We start from the raw sequence: 24,804 nt of genomic DNA, 5'->3' as shown, positions 1-24,804 counted from the left end.
TATTCTTATTTATACCTGTATCCATAATTCTTTGCTACATTGAATTGCTTACATAAATTTTGTTTTTGAATAAGAAAAGAAAAAAAAATAAACTTATAAAGATTAAACTTTAATGCAATCATGTAAACGCGAAAAATGTTTGGAACATTCACCTAATTGATGTAATTAATTACTGGTAATTACTTGCAATTACATATCTCTGATACGCACAAAAAATATGATAAATACATGAAAGACTGATAAATGAAAATATGCAGAAATTTATAATTAAATTATAATCATTGATATTATGTTTGAACAATTTATCAAGGATCTAAAGTTCAAACAAAAGAAAATATGTTGATAAGGCGGCATATTTATAAAGGTCATCTTTTGTTAGATGAGTACCACTGTTAACCCTTTTCTGTATACGGAAAGAATGGTTGGAAACCGATGCTGACGACGTCAGTGTTAGAATAAATTTCGCAACGCTAAAGTTTTTTCAAACTTGTTGATCCATATTTCCATGTATTTTGCACTTTTGTAATCTTAACACACATCTGACAAAAGCGTATACATGATATATATACATATACCAGATGTTGAAACGCTTACAGTGTTCCACAGGTTGCGGTACATAATAGATCGATGTCTTATTCAATTTCTACATGAAGCCTCTTATTAGAGGATCAAAAGTGTAAATCAAAGAAATTAGAAGTATGAATAGAAATTTGTTCAACGCTGTTCTAGCTTTCTGTATTATAAGCTTGTCATATGCTCGGGATACGATTGAGGGAACCATTGTTTTCGCAAATATCGTAAGTTTCATTTCCTTTTCTTTCAAATATTTTTTTTTTTGAAAAACTACATAAAAAACAATATAGATTGAAAATAAATGATGTAGAATTAAATTTTCATATACTGAATTCTTTATAAAGGAAGTTATTATATAAGTATATTCGTTTCCTTATTTTTTGAATAAATGTATTAATTAACATTGATACTTTTGTTCCATCTGTGTTGATTACTTGAAAAATATACATATTGTAAATTATAAGCATTTATTGAATATAAATGTAATTGATTTTATAGCTGTATAGACATGGAGATAGGACACCCATGAGACCTTATCTTAATGATCCCTATAACAATGAAAGTTTGTGGCCTGTCCCATTTGGTCAGTTAACAAATGTAAGTAACAAATAGAACATTTATCACAGCAATTTTTTATTTCATGATTCTGTAAGTCCAATATACCCAAATTTTTGCTAATGTATTTGCTGTATTATGTATAGCTTGGGAAATACCAACATCTACTACTTGGCCGTTGGGTTCGCAAACGTTACTCGCATCTACTAAGCAATTTATATTCTCCGTATGATATTTATATTCAAAGTACAGATACAGATCGTACTTTGATGTCAGCAGAAGCTCATCTTGCTGGTCTGTATCCACCAATTGGTAACGAAGTATGGAACAGTATCATCAAATGGATGCCTATTCCAGTCCATACTGTCCCAGAAGAAAAGGATAGTATATTAGCTGCTAGAAAATATTGTCCTAGATACGATCATGAATTAGAAAAGGTTCTTAATTCTCCAGAATTAAAGAGAATACATAAAGAAAATAAGAAATTATATCAATATTTAACAGAAAAGACAGGGAATAAAATTTCCTCCTTAAGATCTGTTGAACAAGTGTACGATACATTGTTCATTGAGGTAAGATTTTTATATTCTATTCTTAATTACATTATTGAATTTAATTATGTTTCTTTTTTCGTAGAATCTTTACAATAAAACATTACCAGAATGGACAAAATCAGTATTCCCTGATAAACTTAAATCCCTTGCTGCAAAAAGTTTCACAGTTAGCGCTTATAATAAAATACTTCAAAGATTAAAATCAGGTGAGAACTCTTTATTCTAATATAAAGAATTTAAATAAGCTCTAATTCGCTTTTAAAATATAACAACAGGATTGTTGCTTGGAGAAATGATAGAACATATGGAAAGAAAATCAAAAAATGCTTTAGTACCAGATAGAAAAATATGGATGTATAGTGGACACGATGAAACCTTAGCGAATATGTTAATGACTCTTAAAGTATTTGACCCACACTGCCCACCATATACTGCTACCATGCTTTTGGAACTAAGAGTAAATTTAAAGAATCAGTATTTTGTAACGGTAAGTCTTTGAAATATTTTAAAAGTTAAGCAGTAATGTGATTATATTAATTGCCTCGCGTTTTGTTTTTTCAGGTTTCTTATAAAAATAGTAGCGAAGAACCAACACTTTTAACGCTACCTGGTTGTATCGCATATTGTCCTTTAAATCAATTTATTGCATTAACAAAAGATGTCGTACCCGTGAATTGGGAAAAAGAATGTGCAGTCGAGTGGGATAAACTTGGATATAACATAAATACAACAGCAGTAATTGGTATGTACTGGTTGGATTAAAAATTCATTATTATTTATATTACTTTTATCGTGTATTTTTCTGCTAATAATGAAAATATTTCTGGTATTTCAGCGATTCTGACGTCCTCGATACTAATGTTAGTTTTACTAGTGTTATCTATAATTGGCTTTATTTATTGGCATTATAAACGAGAACACAACCAGTATTACCTCCGATTAACAACGGATCCTATATAATTGAATATAGTATTGTTGAGCATAATATACATATTACGTCTACCGTAACAATCAATGTCTTCATAATTAGACGATTAACAAAACTAAGGAAAATTATAAATTCACATTTGATTTGACGTACATTAAGAAAAAAATTGCTAACACGAGCAAAAGTCTGATACATCTCTAAAATACAAATTTAGGAGAAAAAAAAATTTTTATACACTTTAGACATTTCTTATCACTGATAAAATATTTCAGTTTACTAAATACAGGTAAATACATCGATACGTATTTAATTGTTTGCAAATCTAAATCGATGAAAAATAAAGAATATAGCTGATAAGGAAGGAAACAGTAGACAAAATGATAAGACAACTTTTATAAGAATTTTTAATGATCTGATAAAACTATTAGATTCTTAATTATTTTTGTGATTGCAAAGCACTATATTACTTAAATTGATTTCTAGAAACATAAAAATGTTATCTGTGATTTTTAAAAATATGGAAAGGTGATCTATAAAAACGTTTACGAATTAATTACAGAAGAAGTATTAAAAGTTATTTGCTAATTAATAATGTATGGTAATACAGAGGAAAGATAACAGTTTTAATGATATATTGATAAAAGATATTTTTCTATAAATTCTTTAAAACAACTGCATTATTTTACATTTTTTCACTCAGGGTGCACATTATTTACCATACATTATATTTATATAATTAAATTAACATTTATTCAATTTTATTGTACATTGTAATTGAATTTGTATTGATGTCAAGTATAAAACATTTAAATATTATAAAATCTAAAGATATGTTTGCCATAGTTTACGAAATGTCTAGTCATACTATTCTTAAGTTACAAGAACTAAAGAGAAATATTACTTTTAAATAGAAACATATGTCTTAACCTTTTTATCTTTAGTTTCAAAATAACTTGTGAACAATACGTTCGAAACACGCGACGAATTAGACTTAAAAAAAAAATAGACAATACTCAAAACCAAAAAATGAATTACGTTTTGCCTGAGTCGAATATTGGTTTAAAATTTTTTCTAACTCAACTATTTTCCTCTATAATATGTAATTGATTGATATTATGATATATGTACAAATATAAATCGTATCGAATTTGAAATATTTTTGTGACATTTGAAAGTGAATAAAACAAATATTTAAAACTATACAGTTGTTAGAATTATTATTCGTTTTAATAATGGATGTTAAAAATATTGTACGCTCGTTCAGAATGAGAGTTTTAATTCAAAAGTATTTCTACATACCAACAACGATCCGTCCTCTACAGCGGGCGGGAGCAAACTGATTCCCAAGTCTGTGTTATTTACTATTTAAACGACTTTTCACATATCACATTTTTTGCACTTTTAAATTATATTTATTCAAATGTTTTCATTTTTTTTTTACACGGTTACTTTTAAGGAATTAAATTATTTTATTATACAATTAGTATAAGTATGTACAAATGTAATTGTCTTGTATATAATACGCCAATATTTAAATATATCAGATAAAAGAATTTAAAAGTACGATTCGATTGTAAAAGTCTAGTTTTCAATTTTGTACAATTTTTTAAAATTTTAAAAAATATGAGCCACGATTCATGAGTATTATACACTTTACCGTATTTCTATAATAAAAATAAATAACTAGCTTTCCGGTATTGCAGAGAAACTTCCGGTCCAATTTTCTTGAATGTTAAATGCAGGATTCGATCTGAAATATTAAAAATAATCATCTTCATTCGTAATTACCAAATAGAGGACATTAAATATACTGCAATAATATAATATATGATTCTTACCTTCTGTTAGAAAATTTCGAAAATTAAGTTAATATCGAAAGCCCACCCTTTCGCTCGTTAAAAACGAACATGCAATGAAAATATACGTGGTTAATTGTTCAAAAAAAAAAAAAATCATTAATCAAATTTTAATAAACACACGCATGATAAAATAAACCTGATAGATAAGAAGTAAATACCTAGGGAAAAAATACGAACTAATTTTAAATTAAATAATAAATGAATTTCGGGAGTACATACCATGAATAATGTTGAACTCGGATGATGTTGCAATTGTTTTAAAATATGCACATTTTGAATTTAGAAGAATAACTTGTTTAAAGAACTTTTATGAAGCAAACTCAATTATATGTTTAGGGATGTTTCTGATACATTGAAGAAGCTATGAATGAAAAAGGAATAATTCAAGAACATAACTAACACAGTGCATACTTAAATAATAATTAAAATTTTTTTAAATTCTTTTGCTAAAATGATGTATGCATAAGATGATTACATGCTCGTTGAACGACGTCCCCAAAAACATAGTAAACCAGGATATCCAAAAATAGTAACAACACACAGTGCATTTAGTTTTTCATACCAAATGTGCTGAATGATAGGACACAACACAGTGCTTGTATGCAAAACATATGTTAGTATTTATTATAAAATGTATACATTGTTAATAGGATAAACAAAATTTGTCTACTTAACACATACATATATTCACATATAACACATTATATTCAACGAATAAATGCAAGCATACTTTTGTAGCATCAGATTAATACTTTGAATTATATAATGTGTATTTAATAAAATATTTCACAAAGATCAAAGAGTCCAAAAGCGAAATCTCGTAAATAAAAATTTTGATGAAAACACAATAAGGCTACTTTGTTATCATAATAGTTATATACCAATAGTAGGTTGTTCTTAAGCATGATAGGAATTGATAACACACATGCACTAATACAAACTCTTTTAAAAAATGGGTAATTAAAGTTATTATATCACATGATTAGTGTGAGTGTTGAACAACCTAACAATTTCTTTGATATTTTTTATAACAATAATTTATTAACATAGTTTCTTTGTGTTATATTATATTGTTAATTACATTCTTTACATATATTATTATATAACGGAAAAAATAGTTTTCTTTTTTATTTCTACGTAATAAATATTACAAAATAGTTGAGTAACTCAAGTAAAAAAGTCCCGAGATATGTAAATGTTCTTACCTTGCATACACAGCAGGATTTGATAATCCAAGTGTTGTACTTACAGGACTTCCGACATATTTTTTCACAAGCTGAAACAAATATTAAAAATAAAATGTTTAATAACAGAACGTGTTAATAGCGATATTAGTAACTTGGTTGATATATACCCAGTAGTCATTGAGAGAACTTGCACCCATGCTCACAGCCATATGAATGACAAGATAAAGACAGAATAAAAGATACAAAATAGAATAAATAGAAATTGCAAGTATCACCGCCCAGTGATGTGGTAAATCTTCCCGAACCGTATTTATTACAAAATATATATTTATGGTTATTACAACAGCAGACAATGCTGTTGCAACAACTTTATTCGTTCTAAAATGAAAAAACTCCATGTTAGAAATAAAATGAATTGCAGCAAATAAGAAAAATAGAAAACTTACTACATACATTCCATTCTTGAATTCACCCATTATTTGAGCGCTACTGGTAAATGCTATTGTTGGTAACGTTGCAAAAGGTAACTGAAGTGTCATAATAGCGTTTAAAATGTCGTTCATTCCAGTTAAATTATCTATATCACTAAAGAATGCAACGAGAAAAGTAGGTACGATGGCGATCATTCTTGTGAAGAGAACTCGCTTCCAACGAGCCCACTGAAGATTCAAGAAACCTTCCATCGCAAACTGTCCTGCGTACGTTCCCGTCATTGTGGAAGACTGGCCAGCAGCAAAAATACCAACAGCCCAAATGTACATTGCAGCCGCACCAAAGGCACACCCAAGAAATATACCACCTTTGTTTAAATCTACTGATATCGTTGTATTCGCTTTCTGTAATTAATAAAATTAAGAACAATAATGAACTAATAAACCATCAATATACAAAAGAATGATTTCCTATTGTTACTTACTTCAAATGTTTCCATACCCATAGTATAGTTATTTGCTTCACAAAGATTATACTGAAATGTGTTGAATAGATATAAATATACAGACAATATTTCAAGGCTTCGATTACGGTTCATAATTGTTTTGTGTATGTACTTACAACTTCTAGATTCGTTTTTTGATAAAGACCATGGGCAAACACCGCGACAACGAAAACGTTAATAATGAAAGAAACTAAAAGCGCAATGCAGGCTTCGACAAAATAATACATATTTGCCTCTTTAACTTTCTTGTATTCCCTACGATCGATGTCCCTTGACTGAAAATTGTAAAATCGAATTGAAAATCCGCCATTTCATAAACGCATAAGCATTTGAAACGTCAGAATGCCTACTTCTTCAACTTCATGAAAAAGACTATTTATACTCTTTGTTCTTTCCTTACTTTAACAAGAGCACTGTGAAGATATAAATTATGTGGCATTATGACTGCACCAACAATTCCAACGGCTTGTAGTAACATATTACTGTCATAATGTTTATACCACGGTACAAACATTCCGCTAATCACTTCATTTTGCGGGGGTGCGGAAACAATATACTGAAATATTTGTAAAATGTGAGATTAGCAAAGTGTATTATAAATTACATTGTTACTACTTTATTTATAGTCATGAAAATTTACCTCGTAACCAAAGGTAACAGCCATTATTGTGATAAGAAATCCAAAAAAGAATTCCAATTTTCTTAAACCATATTTGTCCAATAATAAAAATGTAAAAGTGTCGATTACAGTGATTAACACACCGCCCCATATAGGAATCCTGAAATAAATCGCATATTTTGTTTATAAAATAGAACATGTACGATTTTAACGTTTGTCACTTACGCTTTGTTTGTCAATAAAGACAGAGCAATGGCTGTTCCTATTACTTCTTGCATGTCACTACCAATTATAGCTACTTCTATCATTATCCATAAAATCATTCTAGGTACTTTTTTATATTGTCTGTAACACATTTCTGCTAGATGCAAACCTGTTACCACGCCGAGCCTTGCGCTTAGTCTTTGCATAACAAGACCTAGGATTGTTGCGCTTAGTAATACCCATAATAACTAAAAACAAAACAAGATAAAATAAGTGTATCAAGAAATAAAATGGCTAATCCATGAAACTGTTAATTCAAACAGTACTTTATACTTAGCAGCTACTCCAGACTGTAAATCAGATTCTATATTCCCAGGATCTAGATAAGCTATGGACATTAAAAATCCAGGACCTGTGAATGCCCATAATTTTTTGAAACTAAATATGCTCTATAAAGAAATACATTTAAATTAGAACAATAAAGAAAAGTGTTCGTAAATATGAAAATTAATTGTTTCAATATTACATTATCTGTGTCTGGAATCCGAACTTTTTCATCAGCAAAATATGTTTGACTTCTGCTTGGCGTCAAATTGGTACTTTCTGTTGCTCTGCTACTGTTCTGCTCTTCCTGCATATGCTGATGAGGCACTGTACTGACTGTTGAATCATTATTAGATTCGATAATGTAACTATTTTGCATGGTACACTGATAAGATGCGTCTGAAAATCAAACCTTCCATTAATATTGCTAAACAAATTTCATATTAAAAAAAATTACACAGACATATATACAAAATCAACTCTTCTATATTTTAAATTAAAAATAACAAGCTGTTTTACATAATTTCTAAATCCATTCAAATTCAATAATTCAATTACCATGATAATAAGTACAACAAATACTTAAAAATAATACCTACTGCAATTGCATTAAATAAGAAAAGAAAGGAATGGATATTTCGACATTGTTATTAATCATGCAATAAGACTTTATTAAATAATACAGCAGTTAATGTTAAATTTTGTTCATTTTAAAATGATCAGAGCAGTCGATTAGATAATACCTTACCCTAAAATAAAAAAGAAATAAAACTCCGGCCCGTATTAATTAAAATGAAAACATAACAGAAGAAAATGATGAAACCCAACTCGTACGAAGACTACTAAGAGACTGAGGCCATCGACTAGCACGACATAGCAAATGAACAGAACTTACAATCATTTTCTCGGACATTCCCCCCCTCTGTGTAATAATTTCCGAATACATTTAATGGCGGGGATGTCCGAATTCAGTGATGATTTAGAATTCGTGTAACTAAGTGCATGTAATTATTCGAAAACGTCATAGAATGCCCCTGTGAAACATGACTTCAGACGAGAATAGTTGAATTTAAATAACTCTTGTCCGACGTCTCTCGTTATCGTGATCGATGATTAATTTCTTTAACATCTCCAGTGGCCTCGAACTTTTGCGAACACGTATCTGTGTCACTGGTGCTTCTCATTTACAGAATGCATTTACCAAAGTGTCGTTCGATTACTATCAAACTTTTTGTTCCCCTCAAGAGTCAAAGAACCTTCGCAGTAGCTTTTATCAATTGCTTTCGTTGGAAAACATTAACATATGTATACGCAGCTTCTGAGTCAGCTAAACGCCATTTAAATCATAGATGGCTCTTTGATTCTTTAATCAACATGGAACTCGACGTTACTCCTTTACAAGTCGAAAAGAGTATGCCTTGTTCGTTCGATGTCGAATATCATTTGTTCTTTCGAAAAATAAACAGATGAATTTAATGTGCGTTAAAAATCTGACGATGAACAGTTGTTTTTTTACTAAGAATTTGTCGGCAAATATTTGATGAAATGTTTGCTCGAAATCATTAAATACATAGCACCGTGATAATACATATATGTAGATCTAAATATAAATGGGAGCGAAATGAAAGTAGTCTCTCGCAGGATAGTAAATAGAGCTGTTGATTTATGAGATGCAATACTCGGGGGATTCACCGGTACATAATTAAAAATTACCCATAAGATTATGGGAAAGTTGACGCGGTTAGCTTCGAATTAATGATATCCGATTCAAATCAATGCTATCATCGATGAGGATGAGATCGTTATTCGATAAGACGGAAGATTGTAATTACCATCTACGATTAACATGATAACGCGAGTAATAAAGTCATTACTCTTTATTAAAATGACAATATTAATCTCATAAGCTCTCTGCTACTACTCACGTATATTTACATTGGAATTTGGGATCTAATCAGTGTTGCGATTAGATAAACAGACATTGTTTCTTTATTATAATTTCTACGAAAATTTCTTTCGCCGATGACATTTTTTATAATTGTTACGAAAATTGTTTTCGTCGATGAGTAAAATTTTATTTTCTCATCGGTTTGTTTTGAATTTTTGTTTCAAATCGAAAACATCTTCGTGACAATATTTAACTTCGACTATCGGACAAGTGATTCTTCTTTACAATAGATACGAGATAAGAACGCATGAGCAACAACGAGTAATTATATAATGTATGTACGCGTAATTACACCATAGAAATCCTTTTCATTTCGAACAATAGTCGAGTTAAAAATAAGTTCCTTTTCGATGAAGAATTTCCGATGCGTATTTGCGCTATCAAATTTAATCGTTAACGATATAAAAACAGATGCATCACATGAGATAACGAATAGATCATTTGGGATAATACGTTCGAAGTTGTTTCAAATGTTCATAAATGAATCATCGTCGGGTGGTAATCCCCGCGAACGAGGAAAATCGAATACAATGCTAAAAGAAAAATTTTCATATTTTCCGCGCTTGTTTTGACGTTTCTGTACAGGGGAAAAGGTCATTGAAAAAGATGTAATAAAGATAGAAATCATTTGAAAAAAATTTATCAGTTTAGCTTATGGTCTTAAGGATAAATCCAAAGGCTCGGAAAAGATTTCTGGATTTGTTCTTCCCCAAAAAGATCCAATAAAATGATAAAATGTAATTAATTGTACATTAGGAAGTAAAAAATTTGTACCAATTTATAGTAGTACTTACAAATCTAATCTAATACTCGAATGTAATTGAAACCGTAGTTATGTATCGATGTAAAAGATTTATCAATGTTTATTCAACAGATCTTATCTATCCATACGTGATAATAAGCGAAGACTACAATTTCTGGTAAAAACAAAGACATGTACTTTTGTCCTTTCAACATCAGAAAAACCTTACAACCAAACCTTGACACCAAACGCAAACATAAATTAGGTTAACAATAGTGGAAAAGATAAAGAAAAAATATGTTGTTCTACGCTAGGAATGTTATGATAACTATCTAATTGTTTGAAGAAAAAGCAAGAAAAGAGCCATTGTGGAAACTGGAACAGAAATGTTTTTTAAATGTCCTGTCGCTTGAAAAGAGAATTATAGTAATTAACATAATTTTTTTTTGTATTTAACAACCGTTTTATGTTTTATGAAGATTTTACTGTAACCCATTAATTTCCAGAGGTCGGAATTATATTATTTTTCCGACAATACTGTTTAAAATAAAAAATAAAATATTAACAACCAACATTTTTCCTCGACCCTGAAACATATGCGACATAACTCATAAATTCACTTGTAAGCTGTAAAACGAGTATTGCAATGGGTATTTCGCGACTTTAAATAGATTTTTTTAAACGAAGATGAAGATAACTACTTTTGCTTAGGAGAATAGATAATTCATTTGCGGTCGATAAGGTTAAAACGCTGGAAACGAACATATTTGATCTTGCGTTCATGATACACGTGTATCAATATGTCAGAAATAATTGTTTCGTAATTTACAGGTGTCAATGTTCACAGAGAGACTGTCAAAACAAAGGAAATATGTACCTACGATAAAATACTTTCGCTATCAATGACATGTATTTGAAAATGGCGCGGTATGCTAACCTGCTTGTAATTCATACAACTTTCTGAACACTGGGAGGAAACTAATAATTAGAGAATAAAAAAAGAAACACCAAAATGAAGTTATTCTACTTGTCAAACATAAACAATTTGTTTGAATTTCAAATGGCAAAATTATCGAATATAATACGTGTAATTTAATAGAAGATTAAACTTTTTTATCTATCGAAATCTTAATCAAAATTTTTTCTACTACCTAATGCGTGTATCATGCACGCCATTATTTAGATTCGGCGAATCATTTATATAATTTAATTACTTTACTTTGTAATGTAAATTATCGTTGCATGCTAGTTAGGGCGTGGTATGGCTTTTTCAGGAATAAAGTTGGTACTTCAATTGTCAAGACTCGCGTGAAAGCGATAGGTAACATGAAAAATTTATTATACTGATTTGTGTCCATCAATTGTTCATCAATCACTTGTTCGACGTTTAGGTATTAAACATCTGAATTATTTTATCATTATTGCGTGATCGCAGGCGTACGATTCAGCCCGAAAATTCACCGTAAAGGAATTTTTAAAGTTGCGAGATAAGGGATTTATGACTCAGCCATTCAGTTGTGTCACAGTAGATGTACGAGGCGTATTTGACGATTCCTTGAGACGAAAAATTGTTCATTTTTTAATATAAAAAAATATCTGGAACGACATTCGAGAAGAGAATTATTTTCGACCACTTACCAGGTAGGTTTAATGATTGTTTCAATGGTTCAAGTTCCATTTTATTATGTGCAGGTGACATATCCATTTACTTGATAGATACAAAATCCAACTGATGATAATTTTATATGATAACGTTTCCAATATCGTATATTCTGTTACACAACACCAATAACTATTTATGTACACGTTTTACAGATAGTTTGCTCAATAAATGCAATTTTTTTAAAATCATTGATCCTCGATCAATGTCTACATTCTTTTTTAATGTTAAATAAAAGCACGCTATTGTTCCTTGTAGAAAAATGTCGAATGTGAGTAATTTGGAACAACAAATTGCTAGCTTGCAAATCAATCATGGAGATAACGTTAAGACTATTAAGCCTGGTAAAAAAGTGGGACCAGCTGTCCCTCCAAAACCAAAAATATCACAGCCTCAGGTCAGTAGATAATGAAAAATTGCTAAAAATTGAAATTACTTTGATTCTAACAATATTTTGTATTCCTTTTTCATGTCTCTTCCATTATTATATGGAAACATCAATGGTAAAATTATAAGATTTACAAATTTTTTTTTAACAATATTGTCACATAGAAATTAATACCATAACATTTGTTCCAGATACCGCAAAGTTACACTATAAAGGTTCCGTCTGTGCCATCATACAGTACAGTACTTAACAATTCTGGAACAAATGAGAAATCTTCAAATTTGTACATGAATTCTCCATCGTCGTATGTGCCATTAAATATAGAAAAAAATGAATTTTCACTGTCAACATCTACAAATGGAAAAGACATTCCTAAAAGTTATCAAAATAATGAGAACTTTTATACACACCAAATAGACGAGAAGTTTGAACCAAAATACGGATACGATGAAAAAAATTACTATTCAAATATTGGAAATATGCCTGCCCCTCAAGTACCGGTTGAAGATCATTCAAGATCAACAAGAAACGTTGTATATAGTAATATAGATTCTCCCATTTCTATGCCAGTTAATAAAACTGGAGCCAAGACAGAAAAAGACATAATTTATAGTAATATTCAGTGGAATTCTAAACCAGAGAACACGTATTGTAATCTACCTGTTGCTCATAATAACGGTAAAATTATCTTTAGGACAATATCATTGTACACTATTTCATTTATTTATTAATTAGAAATATTCTTCTATTACAGATGACTTACCACCACCACCAGAACCCTCAGAATATGTACCTTGCGTACCGAGTAGCTCCTTCCCGCCACCACCAGAAGAGCTGCCACCTCCGCCAAGTCCTGTATCATCCAGCTATAGTGAATTAAGACGAGCCACTTACCAAACAGATTTTCCATCTGATAATTACCCGAATGATATTTATGGTCCAAGCTCACAATCCAGTTCAACATATGAATCCATATACGAACCAATTAATCCCAGACCGCCATCGCAGCTGTCTTGTAATTATTCCATGTACTCTGGTTATGGATCTGCTACGTCCACTCAGCCGCAAGGAAAAGTATCTCCGGTTAAGGAAGTACGTCGATGTTGTTTCTTGAAAATCTTGATCAGTTACATTTCTCATCGTTGCTTCTTTTAGGTGGATGTTTTGACCGATTTATTAGTTCAGGGGATGGAGGATAATGCTGAAGACACCGATATTTATGGTATCTGTGCGCAATGCGGACGCAAAGTTGAAGGGGAAGGTACCGGTTGCTCTGCGATGGACAAGGTGTTTCACATCGAATGCTTTTGCTGTTGCGTCTGTAAAGTGAATCTACAGGGTAAACCGTTTTATTCATTGGAAAGCAAACCGTCCAACTCCGAAGGCAAACCGTCTTACTCGTTGGAAAGCAAACCGTATTGCGAGGAGGATTATCTGAATACTTTAGAAAAATGTTGCGTTTGTACGAGACCGATACTCGACAGGATACTAAGAGCCACTGGAAAACCTTATCATCCATCCTGTTTCACGTGTGTAGTTTGCGGGCAAAGTTTAGATGGTATACCTTTTACGGTAGACGCCACCAATCAAATTCACTGTATACAGTGTTTCCACAAGTAAGTATCAATTTAGTTGCTATTAATCAAAGATATTTATAATATCTTGAAACTTCATTCGATGCATTTGTCTGCAGGAAATTTGCACCACGTTGTTGCGTTTGTAAATTACCAATTATGCCAGAACCAGGGCAGGATGAAACTGTACGTGTAGTGGCGCTGGATCGCAGTTTTCATATTCAGTGTTACAAATGCGAGGATTGTGGGTTAGTTCTTTCTTCTGATTCTGAAGGACGCGGATGTTATCCTCTGGATGATCACGTATTGTGTAAAAGTTGTAACGCAACTCGCGTTCAAGCGCTAACATCACACATGACGACTGAACTATAAATCTTATTAAAAGAATGACTCGAGCCATATACTATATTGTTACGTTCGTAGCTGTCGTTTTACGAATTTTTAACGTACATGGACAAGTATACTCTTAGAAAAGATGTTAACACTTTATACACATTTTTTAAAGAATTTTTTAGTCCAAGTTTTTTTCATACTTGAATACCCTTTTTTAATTATTTAATACTACAAGATAAACTACTCAAAATATTCGTAACAATTCTACGGAAATGTGTTAGAAATACTTTGGAAAAATATATGTTTATACGAACAGTGACTCAGGAGAATAAGCAAATTTCAAAGTAATTATTTCCTACACACTGCCATGATTATAGTTCCAAGAATTTATATCTTTATACTATGAATAAATAATTTTTAGACAAATTTTCAAATGCAGACACAGTTGTCAAGATCAAAAATTACTTTCCCAAAATAAGTATCCTCGTCAGCTATGACGATCGATGTGATTTTAGGAAAAGTATTGCATGTATAATGAATTCCAATATCTAATGTTAAGATATTAATCTATGTGCAATTTATATCCTCGTTTTTATTAATCAAAAATATGTAAAGTGTATACTCCAATATACTGAACCTGTTATGTATTTAGATTTCCGCTTTACGGTAAAACATGTGATACGATAGAATGAATACAGTGTATTAGTGCAAATACCTTAGATTATATTATCTATTTAGAAGATTAAAAGACTAAATAGTGAATAGGATTTAATTGTAAAATGTATTATTGGAATAAATATTGAATTAATAAAATATCCAATATATTAAAGAAAAAAAAGGTGTAATTTTTCAATTTTACTACTTCTGTCGTTCTGAAAAATGAAAAAATAGACAAAACTAAACAAGAAAGGTAAATTCACAAATACAATGTATGTGTACTGGAGCATTGTATATTTTATATCATTTATGAGATTTTATTATTATTATATATTTGCAGGAGAGATTCACACTTATTTTAGTCTATACCTTTTCTTTGCTATGTTTTTTCCATCTATATAATGTTCTTTTTAAATATATGCATCCCTTATACGTAATATATATTTTTTTTTTATTATCATTGAGTACTTAGATAGATTTTTGTTGTACAACCTACATGTCATTTTATGTATAATTTATGTTTTTTTTTTTTTTTAATACATCAATTTCTGTGTTTTAGGAGGCATGCTTTGTAGATTGTGGAATGTGTTTTGTCGGATCTTCCCATGGAAGAAATAAACTGAACGTGTTTAAATATGATTTACAGTTACTGCACTACTTTCAACTACCATAAGTAATAGATGTCTTTTTTTTTTTTTTAAACATAAAACCATTGAACGGTTCCTTACTCCGATAGCGTTAAAAGTAATATTACTTTAGAAACAAAACAAAATCAATGAATGCAAGTAACTGCTGGTAATAACAAAAACTTATCGTGCTTCCTTACCGTACAACATTATCCTATGTATGTATACGATAATCCACAATCGTATAAAGCATACCACTTACACTTGTGTATAATATACATCAATTATATCTCTATGTTGAACTACTCATACCCTCTAATATCTATCTTAGACTTTTATATTATAATATACTTTTCAAAGTATATATTATATCATTTTATATCGTATCAGCACCATTCTACGTTGAATTTAGTACATTGGATTATAATTAAATGATTCGCTCCGTATCATAGGTTTCATCTATTTAGACCGGTACCAAACTGAACATAGAATCGTACTTTTCATCGTTATTACCTCTCTCTTATTAGATGTATTATAATGTGTAGGTATGTATGCATTGGTAATGTATACGTGTATGACATATGCGTGTGTAGCGTGCGAGAAACATTATCGATGCACCTAACACACGTATGCTTACACAGGTAAAACTGTCTTCCTCTTTTCTTTAAACTTGCACTCAATAGTCACAGCCACCAATCCAAGTTCACGCTCACGCACACCCAAATACACACCCATATCGCACTCGCATTTCATATATACCATTAGGTATACATTTTTTTTTTTGTTTCTTTCCGTTCGTTAATATTTATAATATATATATATATATATATGTATGTATATATTTATATGTATTTATATATGTATATTGCTGGAGATAACCTCTTGTGTATTATACATAGAAATAGGTGCCGAAACGAGCTGCTCTGGGTTTGTTTTTTGTTTTTTTTTTTTTAATTTTCGATTACACGTTAATATCGTTCTCTGTACGACCACAATACGAGAAAAAAAAAATTGGGGGGCTCATGCGACTCGAATGCCGTAATAGGATGATTTTTCATTGCATTTTTTTTTTTTTTCGTTTCTCTGGGTGTACCATCGAAAAATCTTCCTTAAATTTCCATTCCCGAATTCCTTTTTTTTTTCTTTTATTTTCCTAACAGCATGCTTTCACACTTTCAAATTCGCTGGGTGCTGGTGGGCCGTGATCGGCCTGTAAATCAATAAATAAATAGAGGAACAACATTCTTCAAACATCTTTTTTTTTTTTCTTTCTTATAACAACATTAGAGGCTCTTGGAACGTAACGCAACAAATGTTCAACAATACAATTACGAAAACAAATAGAAGGCACTCTTGCATTTCTTTTTTTTTTCTTTTTATTTATTTTTTTCTTTTTTCGTCAATAAATTAATTTCCTTCGTAACGACTCACGGGTAATCTATGCGTTCTAGGCCTTTGTCGTCTGTCCAACTACATACTCCTCGAATATATAATCTTTTCTACTCTCACTCTCTCTCGTCGTGTCTCTCTGTCTTTTTTTTTTTTTAAATTATTAATCATTTCTCTTTGTTTCGTTAAGCTTCTTTTATAGTCTTTTCTTTTTTCTTTTTTTTTTTTTTACCCCGCCTACATTGCCGTGACATTTAAATCACAGCTCCAGAAATTCCGGGTGTCGTTCTCGTTTTCCGGTATCCCTCGTTATTTATTTCTTCTTCTTTTAAATAGATAATAATAGCTACAATATGCGAGATATGAGATAACAAATTTCTCATTTATAGATAAAAGAAATTCACATTCATAACAATTAGGTAGAATATCATTTAACCTTTTTTATATTATAATAATTTAATTATTGTTATTTGCTTGGAAGCTCACAGCCGACACATTTATTTAATTCATTATTACTCTTTTTTTTGTTCTTTTTTTTATATTTTTTATTTTTATAGTTCTTTTAAGGTATCTTTATCGTATTCGTTTGTTGGGTACAGGGCATCGTCTCTTTTTTTTTCTCTTTTTTTAATTCGTTTTGTAACAGCTATTTTGTTACGATTTTCTTTTGTCCCTTTTTTGCGCGCGGATAATTTGTCAAAGGAAAAGGAAAACATATGGAAAACAAAAGAATATAGATAAATCAAGTGTCCGCTACGTGTCTGAAAATGACGTGAAAATGTTATTGTTATCACGGTTACTCTAATCAAAACCTATAAGTACTGTATTCACCATGTTTCAGGTAGAAAAATCAAAAGTGAGAGATGTGGCAGTGCCTTGAGCAACCGTTTTTTTTCTCTTTTTTATGAAATCAACTTCTATTTCTGCCTCCCTATTACCCCTTTCGTTTCATCATTTTTTTTTTCTTCTTCTTCTTTTTGAACACATAACAAATCGCTCGTCTCTTTGTACGATAATAACGTTATTTGTTGCTTTTTTTTCTCGTTTTCTTCTGTTCTATCGTCTTTTCATTTTTTTTTTCTCTCTTCTTCTTTATATATCCGTCTATCCTACTCTAGCCATGCTCGTGAGATTCAATGGTTTGTCGAGCCTATCGCGCATAACGTCAAATACTGCATATATTAAACATACAGATGTTAAATAATGTAGCGTATCTGTGTGTATCTATTAAATATCTATATAACTTCGTTCGTTATTTTTTCTTGTTCTTCATCTTCTTTAACATTCGAATCTTATTAAGAGACAATAACATAACTGACTTTGAATTTCTTTCTTTTTTTACCACTAATTTTATATCTGTTCTTTTCGATATACATATATACATATACATAATATACTTAAGTATACGTGTAGACACGTATAAACAAGTAGATTTATATAATATGTATATATATATATAATATTGTATATACATATATATTAATCGTGTATATCATTCTTTCTCAATAACTAATATAATAATCTTTAAATATCGTACTTTATCTTATATATATATGTATATATATAATATATAATATAATATAATTCTTTTATAAATGCTTAACAATTTAGTACGTTTGATAATTTACCGAAGAGTTTCATTTTAAATATAATATCGATTTTTTTGTCTAGTTGCTTTTTTGTTCTCATTATTTTTCCTTCTTTCTATTCGATTTGGAATTGAGATCACAAGAGAAAAAGAATCCTATTCGTTCATTATTCGTGTGTGTGTATGTGTGTATATATATATATATGTATATATATATGGGTACGTGTAACATGTGTGTTTAATGTAATTTCAATCAAATATGCAGATCGTCCGTGAATCGACGTTACATCATACCAGCCTCGGAATCGAAGATTCGTATCTTATCTACTAGCTACGCCGTGTACATGCGTGTACACAGATAGAACCGAAGGAAGGGAATTTGAAGAAAAAAAAAAAAAAAAGAAAAAAAAGAAAAGAATGAAAGAAAATGAATTCGAGGATCGAGTTCAAAGGCTGAGAGCTTGCATCTGATGGCACGTGTCGCTCAGCTGATTCTGATCCCCAGCAGGATGAGCCGAATGAGTACGGGGTGTTCCTGGAGGAGTGATAGGCATCCTGCCAACACCCGGTGGTGCGTCACCGGCTCCTCCTAGACTATCGTCGGCCACCTTGTTACCAGTCTGCATGATCCCGTTCACCTTGTATTTACTCTGTCTAAGCATCGCTGTCTGGGTGCCAGAGCTGCCTGTGTACTTCTCCGTTGACGGTTTTCTGGCGTTGGACAAGGGAGGCGGGATGGTGTAACGACGTTGGCTGGTATTGCTCGACTGTTGCTGATGTTGAGTCGGGGCTAAGGATGGCTGGTAGCGATTTTGCGCCGGAGCATAGAACTGGACCTGGGAGTTGGGCGGTGACAAAGTTGGAAGCGGTCGTGTCATGGGTGAATAAGGTGCTGGCGGTGGGCTCACCGGCTTCTCCGTATTACTGCTCTCCGTTACCTGTACATTCTGTGAACTGTTACTATCACCGTCTACGTTGCTCGTGTGATTATCGTTCGACGATTGATTGCTCGAACCGTTACCCTCGGTATGACCAACGGAACCGTTGTTCCTGTAACTGTTCGTCCCGTGTTTACGCAAATATCCGTCGACGTTACTCCTACAATTATTTCTACGGGCAGCGTTCGCGTAATCGAAACTTTGACTCGGGTTGTACATCTTCTGGGTGCCCGAACAGCTGTAAGATTGACCGGTCGCGTTCAACGCGTACGTACCGGATTTCTGACCGCCTTGAGCCGTACCGTAATTGTCAGACTTTTGTGCTAGATAGCAAGCCGGGGAGCCCACGTTCGAACCAGCAGCTGGTGTTTTTTTGTTGTATTGCATGGAGAATCGCGAGGTCATCGGTGTCGAGTACTTGTAATTCCCGTCAATGTTAGTGTGCTTGTAAGACTGAGCGTTCCCTATGTTTTGAGCTCTAACGAACGGGCCCTGATGCGACGACAACGCGAGCCCATGGTTCTGGGACTTTGTATAATTGTGTTGACCGTTCATCGATCCGGATTTCGTGTAATCTCTGGAACCGAAGCATTGAGACTTGTTGGCCGAATCGAATATCTGTTGGGATACCGTGGCCGGTGTCGGCAACAGGCTGCTACCACCGGAAGCATTGTGAAACGTGGGTGTATGAGCGTGAGGAATGTATACGGCTGCCGGATGATACACGATTGCCCTACAATGCATTTGGTTGCCACCGCACTCGTCCGTTTCGTTCAAGCATGTTTGGGAACTGTACAAGTTAGCTGTGTGTATCGCAATCGGATGATAATTCGTGTAACGACCAGACATAGGAAATTTCACGGGCATTAAGGACACCAGGGGTGTGGCTGAGCCTGAAGCAGCCTGTGTTTCACCATGTGGTTGCTCCGAGTGGCTCGATGTTGAACGAGAATCCTACGATTTATTTCAACAGATGGTAGTGTCTTTCCTTCCAACGGTGCGTGGGTGTTGTTGTTGTTGTTAAAATGAATGGTACTATATCGTTAGTTAACAACTTGTGTTCAGAGTTAGCGTTTACGATATTTCCAAGCGATCAAGCATTTAAATTCTCTTTGGATCTGTACTTTGATCGAACGATACGTTTTCAGCAGCGAATATGAATGTTAATTAATTAATCGACTTACCTCTTGCGGAGCGGTCGGACCATCGGACGAGGACGTCTGTTGGCACTGAGTGTCCGCGTAAGCCAATAACTGTTGATCGGTCAAACTCATAGGTGCGTGCGGCGGTGGCGGTGGGTGAGGTCCAGTTGGATAAGAATAGTAAATGGGATCCATCTGCGGTGGAGGACCTGCAGGCACCGGTGGATGATGATGCGGTGGCGGAGCTGCAGGTGGATAGAAATGCGTCGATGGAGGCGGAGGCAAAGACTGAAGCGGCGGTGGTGGACCTGTTGGCGGACTAGTTGCCCCTGTACCGTTGTTACCGCTTCCTGAATTGTTGTTACCGCCGCTGGTATTGCTTTGCGAATTACTGGTAGCAAGCAAGTACGGAGAAGCTCCGGCGGCGACTGCTGCTCCCGGATAATACGTGTCGTACTGCACAGAAATAATAATTCAATTATTAATTACTTGCATCGTTTAAGAGTGATCTCTATATCTCATAGTATCATCTATCAATCTTGTTCCGAAGTAACAAGAGGTCAATGTGTATGAAACCAGAATTTTAATTTATTTTTTTTTTTTACGTCGTATGAGAGTTTTAAGTACGATCAAGTATCGCATACTTTACCTTAACGTGAGTTTAATTCTTTCGCGTACGCTTATAACATTGATACGTGTTTTAGAAAAAAAATTTGGAACCATTTGGAACAAGGAGAAGTACAACATATCACACAAATGTACATATACGACACATGTTTCGTTTTCTATTGAAACAGAAATCGTGATGTAAGACAATAACATGAAACGAGAAGTCGAAAGATACATAAATGCATATGTTTCTAAAAGTAATATAATATGAGGTCATTAGAAACGTTATATCGTGATACACTCTGTGAAAATATATTTGCAACGCTTTGTATTGTATTAAAATTGTTTTCATTTTTTTAAAACGTGATAAGCATAAAAAGTGCGTATTTGATAACTAAATGAAAAAAAAGAAGTCTTCACTTATTCGTATATTATACTAATGTGACAAAATTATTAATATAAATCATGAATTATGAAAGACAAATGTGCATGCATTGGTAGGCCATGCAAAAGTTTGATAAAGAAAATGCACAAAGATAATGCGCTGCATGCTAGTCATTTAGCATAGACCATGTACCTTTAGACCTCAATACTGTATAGCGTCGAGAAGGACGTAAGTAGGCATTTGCTGAGGGTTGGGCAGAAACGCCGGTGGTATGGCTTCTCCCATCAAACCATTTGTCTGTCAAACCGCAACCGATTTACCGTTTAATATAAATATAAGCTATACCCGTAAACAATTCATATTGTAGAGGATGTATGTGGGACCCAAGATTAAAAGGAGAGTCTCTGAGAAAAAGGTTAGCACAATTTTTTGTTTCTTATGTTACCTACCGGCATAGGTGAGTATTGATGATATTGCTGTGGCATGTAGAGGGATGGAGCAGGACACTGATACATCACAGGCGCAAAAGTTTGATGACCAGCAGCTTGTGGTCCTAATCGTTCAAGTTAAATTCTTTCATTACCGGAGATATTTCGATTCTATCGAGAAATGATAAAATTATTTTCGAAAATTTACCAAACACTCCTGTAGCTTGATAAATAGTTGGATCAGTTGGTGGCGCAATTGGCGTTGTCGGTGTAGGAGCTTGTGTATTGTAAAATGTCATTCCATTTTGGTATGTAAGACCCATACCTAAGTAACCAAAAAAAATATATAAAATTTCTATTCCCATGTAATGAATTAAACTTATAAACAATTATACTAACCATTTGCATAGTAGTAATTACTAGTAGGCACAGAAGGTGGTGATCCAGAACCACCGTCGAAAGATCTATTAAAAGGTTGTTTTTTAATTGCAGGTGCTATGTTTAATTTTCTTTCCCTTAACACAATGCATTCAGACTACAACCAAAATAATGTTTAATTACTAACATGAATTCATTTTATATGCAATTATGAAACATTCTTCAACGGGTAATATTACAAACCTCTTGTTGAAGTCTTTTGGCTTCTTCTTCTGTTTCAAACGTAACAAATCCGTAACCTTTAGAGACACCTGCTCGATCAGAAATGATTTTTGTAGCCTTCACATTGCCATAAGAGGAAAATAGTTGAGCAAGTTCTTCTACGCTGGTATTAGCTGAAATACCGCCTACAAAGATGCGATTCGGTACTAATGTACCATACTTTGGAGCAGCCATGGTCAGACTTGTAGCTGAGGCAGGGCTAGAGGCTGGACTAGACCCCTCAGTTCCACCCGTTGATGCTGAACTCTAAATAGCATAACTAATATTAAAACAACGCAGCTAATATCTATGTACAATACAAAAATACAATAGTATAGCGATGAAACAATTTATTATAACACGAGGACAATTTGATATAAATGAAACTTATTTTATTGTAGATATTCGTACGTTATAATACTCTGTAATTAATAAATAGTTATTAACAAATTAACATGATTAAAAATAATAACAATACTGGTGGACAAAAGAAAGTATTTTGCTACAAAATTACTAAATAATTGCGTGGATATAATGAAAAATTAATGGACACATCTTGGTATTTCATAATCTACGTATATTTCGACAATTCATTGTAAGTATCTATGTAAACACGAAATAACCAAAGAAATCATAGTTTTAATGTCACAAGTGCGTGTCAGCCGAGTATCGATACGAAACATATCAGACTGTCAGTAATCAGGAAGCTTGTACCCAAACAAAAACAACTCGTTTGCTGGTCTGCACTTAACGCGTTCATTTTTTACTCGGATGATAAATAAATGTAAATTCAAGTTCGTTGTCAACGTACGTAAATGACAGGAACGAGGATGAAAAGCGTGTCAACGATACGCAGCAAAGTCGTCAAGCGATCGCTTTAAGTCGAGCGCTACATAAAAATATTGACAAGCAAGAGAGCTCGGTTCGTTTCGTAGCCGAAATTTTCAGACATCGATAACACTGAAATAATAATAAATGTTTCACTGGTACAGCAGTCTCGTATGTTTGATATCTTTTGTACGAAACATTATATCAATCAGAGAAACATAATTGGCGAATTGAAAAACGAATTTTTCAAAGGGTTAGATGAAAAATTCGTTCAAAATGCTCACCATCTTCACGAGAGTCGGGCGTGTAAATGAGTTTCCTCGCTATAGGGTTGTCCTAGCAGCTTGAAGGTACCCTGGCCTCGCACGAGGTCACCTGGGTGCCCAGGGACTGCCAAGGACCGTTGCAACCACTTCAAAAGGACTTCCAGCCTCCGGCGAAGCTGCTGTTCCTTCTTGCCAAACCTCCAAACACTACAGACACTTTTACAAGATGGCGGTCGTACGCGCCGTACAGGGCGCTAATTTCCCTGATTTTAAATTTTCATTCCGTCAATCTTGTGTTTAGGACTTCCAACTCATAGATTAAGTACACGTGAACGTTTTCCAAGAGGAAAAATCATTCTTGACGGCTTCTTTTACGAGATAATATAATACGTAACGCGTCATGTATAAATTATCAATATTAGAATTTTACAATATCTGAATAGCGATAAAAAAATTTGTTTCCCCCCAAAATTTATTTGAAATATATAAAATAATATAAATATCTGCTAATAGATAATTATATATCGCGATCGTTAATACATTTTTATATACAAAAGCTCACTTTTTCTTTCAATGCTCCAACTCTTGCGTGAATTTAATTTTATAGCAATGGCGGTGACTAGTCGCGGTTACTATGGCTCCACGTTTGATGGAAATATTTTTTATTTACTGAACTTACCTAATTCTGGGTAAGGAAACATTCGAGGAATTGCTTCACGGCAAGAGACATGATTACCTATCGACTAGCACGCAATTAATAATCGAATACAAAAACACTGAAATTGAAACGATAAACGAGAAACGGAGAGAAAAACGAAAATGTGCTTCCTCACAGCATTGTTGACTTCGAAAGACTGAAACATTCGCCGCCGTACTACTCTCGTCACCCTGACATCTGTAACTTTATCAATGATACAATGTATT

General features: G+C 32.8%; 4 protein-coding genes across 14 annotated transcripts; 2 read left to right on the top strand and 2 right to left on the bottom strand.

The window, feature by feature from the left end:
• The first annotated feature begins 387 nt into the window (after positions 1 to 387).
• On the top strand, positions 388 to 3,808 carry LOC114876342 (prostatic acid phosphatase-like). The gene is made up of 7 exons (XM_029187712.2): positions 388 to 797; positions 1,072 to 1,170; positions 1,275 to 1,700; positions 1,765 to 1,888; positions 1,958 to 2,169; positions 2,244 to 2,424; positions 2,518 to 3,808. The coding sequence occupies exons 1-7, from the start codon at positions 699 to 701 to the stop codon at positions 2,640 to 2,642; spliced, it is 1,266 nt and encodes a 421-aa protein (XP_029043545.1). The 5' UTR covers positions 388 to 698; the 3' UTR covers positions 2,643 to 3,808.
• On the bottom strand, positions 2,922 to 12,331 carry LOC114876340 (protein Malvolio). 6 transcript variants are annotated; one of them, XR_006829793.1, is made up of 14 exons: positions 12,069 to 12,331; positions 7,943 to 8,139; positions 7,743 to 7,865; positions 7,438 to 7,664; positions 7,234 to 7,372; positions 6,994 to 7,149; positions 6,710 to 6,868; positions 6,573 to 6,623; positions 6,110 to 6,492; positions 5,824 to 6,034; positions 5,675 to 5,745; positions 4,689 to 4,830; positions 4,449 to 4,627; positions 2,922 to 4,360 (listed from the first exon to the last, which is right to left on the bottom strand). XR_006829793.1 is itself a non-coding variant. In XM_029187705.2 (12 exons), the coding sequence occupies exons 1-12, from the start codon at positions 12,133 to 12,135 to the stop codon at positions 4,294 to 4,296; spliced, it is 1,851 nt and encodes a 616-aa protein (XP_029043538.1). In that variant the 5' UTR covers positions 12,136 to 12,330; the 3' UTR covers positions 2,922 to 4,293. The 6 variants fall into 6 exon arrangements, 3 of the variants coding, with proteins under 3 accessions (XP_029043538.1, XP_046143437.1, XP_029043540.1); XR_003789366.2 differs by having other exon boundaries at positions 4,449 to 4,451; XR_003789367.2 differs by lacking the exon at positions 4,449 to 4,627.
• LOC114876341 (thyroid receptor-interacting protein 6) lies at positions 11,254 to 16,867 on the top strand. Of its 4 annotated transcripts, none has more exons than XM_029187710.2 (7): positions 11,254 to 11,751; positions 11,866 to 12,071; positions 12,349 to 12,487; positions 12,670 to 13,156; positions 13,233 to 13,570; positions 13,634 to 14,094; positions 14,172 to 16,867. In XM_029187710.2, the coding sequence occupies exons 3-7, from the start codon at positions 12,353 to 12,355 to the stop codon at positions 14,422 to 14,424; spliced, it is 1,674 nt and encodes a 557-aa protein (XP_029043543.1). In that variant the 5' UTR covers positions 11,254 to 11,751; positions 11,866 to 12,071; positions 12,349 to 12,352; the 3' UTR covers positions 14,425 to 16,867. The 4 variants fall into 4 exon arrangements, with proteins under 4 accessions (XP_029043543.1, XP_029043542.1, XP_029043544.1 ...); XM_029187709.2 differs by having other exon boundaries at positions 11,822 to 12,071; XM_029187711.2 differs by lacking the exon at positions 11,254 to 11,751 and having other exon boundaries at positions 11,758 to 12,071; positions 12,694 to 13,156.
• On the bottom strand, positions 16,651 to 24,744 carry LOC114876337 (uncharacterized protein PB18E9.04c-like). Of its 3 annotated transcripts, XM_029187699.2 has the most exons (9): positions 24,560 to 24,744; positions 23,899 to 24,087; positions 23,598 to 23,746; positions 22,769 to 23,053; positions 22,547 to 22,682; positions 22,356 to 22,472; positions 22,169 to 22,272; positions 20,768 to 21,181; positions 16,651 to 20,537 (listed from the first exon to the last, which is right to left on the bottom strand). In XM_029187699.2, the coding sequence occupies exons 4-9, from the start codon at positions 22,979 to 22,981 to the stop codon at positions 19,092 to 19,094; spliced, it is 2,430 nt and encodes an 809-aa protein (XP_029043532.1). In that variant the 5' UTR covers positions 22,982 to 23,053; positions 23,598 to 23,746; positions 23,899 to 24,087; positions 24,560 to 24,744; the 3' UTR covers positions 16,651 to 19,091. The 3 variants fall into 3 exon arrangements, with proteins under 3 accessions (XP_029043532.1, XP_029043533.1, XP_029043531.1); XM_029187700.2 differs by lacking the exon at positions 23,598 to 23,746 and having other exon boundaries at positions 22,769 to 23,066; XM_029187698.2 differs by lacking the exon at positions 23,598 to 23,746.
• Between the last annotated feature and the right edge of the window lie 60 nt (positions 24,745 to 24,804).

The sequence above is a fragment of the Osmia bicornis genome, chromosome 10 (assembly GCF_907164935.1).
Source record: "Osmia bicornis bicornis chromosome 10, iOsmBic2.1, whole genome shotgun sequence".
Classification (NCBI taxonomy): Eukaryota; Metazoa; Arthropoda; class Insecta; order Hymenoptera; family Megachilidae; genus Osmia; species Osmia bicornis.
The sequence above is the reverse complement of the archived record's forward strand: the minus strand, read 5'-3'. Positions and strand labels throughout refer to the sequence as shown.

Coding starts and splice junctions, on each gene's coding strand:
- LOC114876342 (XM_029187712.2), top strand. CDS start 699: ATGAATAGAAATTTGTTCAACGCTGTTCTAGCTTTCTGTATTATAAGC. Junction 798..1,071: donor CCATTGTTTTCGCAAATATC/GTAAGTTTCATT, acceptor TTGATTTTATAG/CTGTATAGACATGGAGATAG. Junction 1,701..1,764: donor ACGATACATTGTTCATTGAG/GTAAGATTTTTA, acceptor CTTTTTTCGTAG/AATCTTTACAATAAAACATT.
- LOC114876340 (XM_029187705.2), bottom strand. CDS start 12,135: ATGGATATGTCACCTGCACATAATAAAATGGAACTTGAACCATTGAAA. Junction 7,150..7,233: donor CTGTTACCTTTGGTTACGAG/GTAAATTTTCAT, acceptor CAAATATTTCAG/TATATTGTTTCCGCACCCCC. Junction 6,624..6,709: donor AAAAAACGAATCTAGAAGTT/GTAAGTACATAC, acceptor AACACATTTCAG/TATAATCTTTGTGAAGCAAA.
- LOC114876341 (XM_029187710.2), top strand. CDS start 12,353: ATGTCGAATGTGAGTAATTTGGAACAACAAATTGCTAGCTTGCAAATC. Junction 12,488..12,669: donor CAAAAATATCACAGCCTCAG/GTCAGTAGATAA, acceptor CATTTGTTCCAG/ATACCGCAAAGTTACACTAT. Junction 13,571..13,633: donor AAGTATCTCCGGTTAAGGAA/GTACGTCGATGT, acceptor TGCTTCTTTTAG/GTGGATGTTTTGACCGATTT.
- LOC114876337 (XM_029187698.2), bottom strand. Junction 22,683..22,768: donor CCAAAAGACTTCAACAAGAG/GTTTGTAATATT, acceptor TTTTGGTTGTAG/TCTGAATGCATTGTGTTAAG. Junction 20,538..20,767: donor GTCCGACCGCTCCGCAAGAG/GTAAGTCGATTA, acceptor AATAAATCGTAG/GATTCTCGTTCAACATCGAG.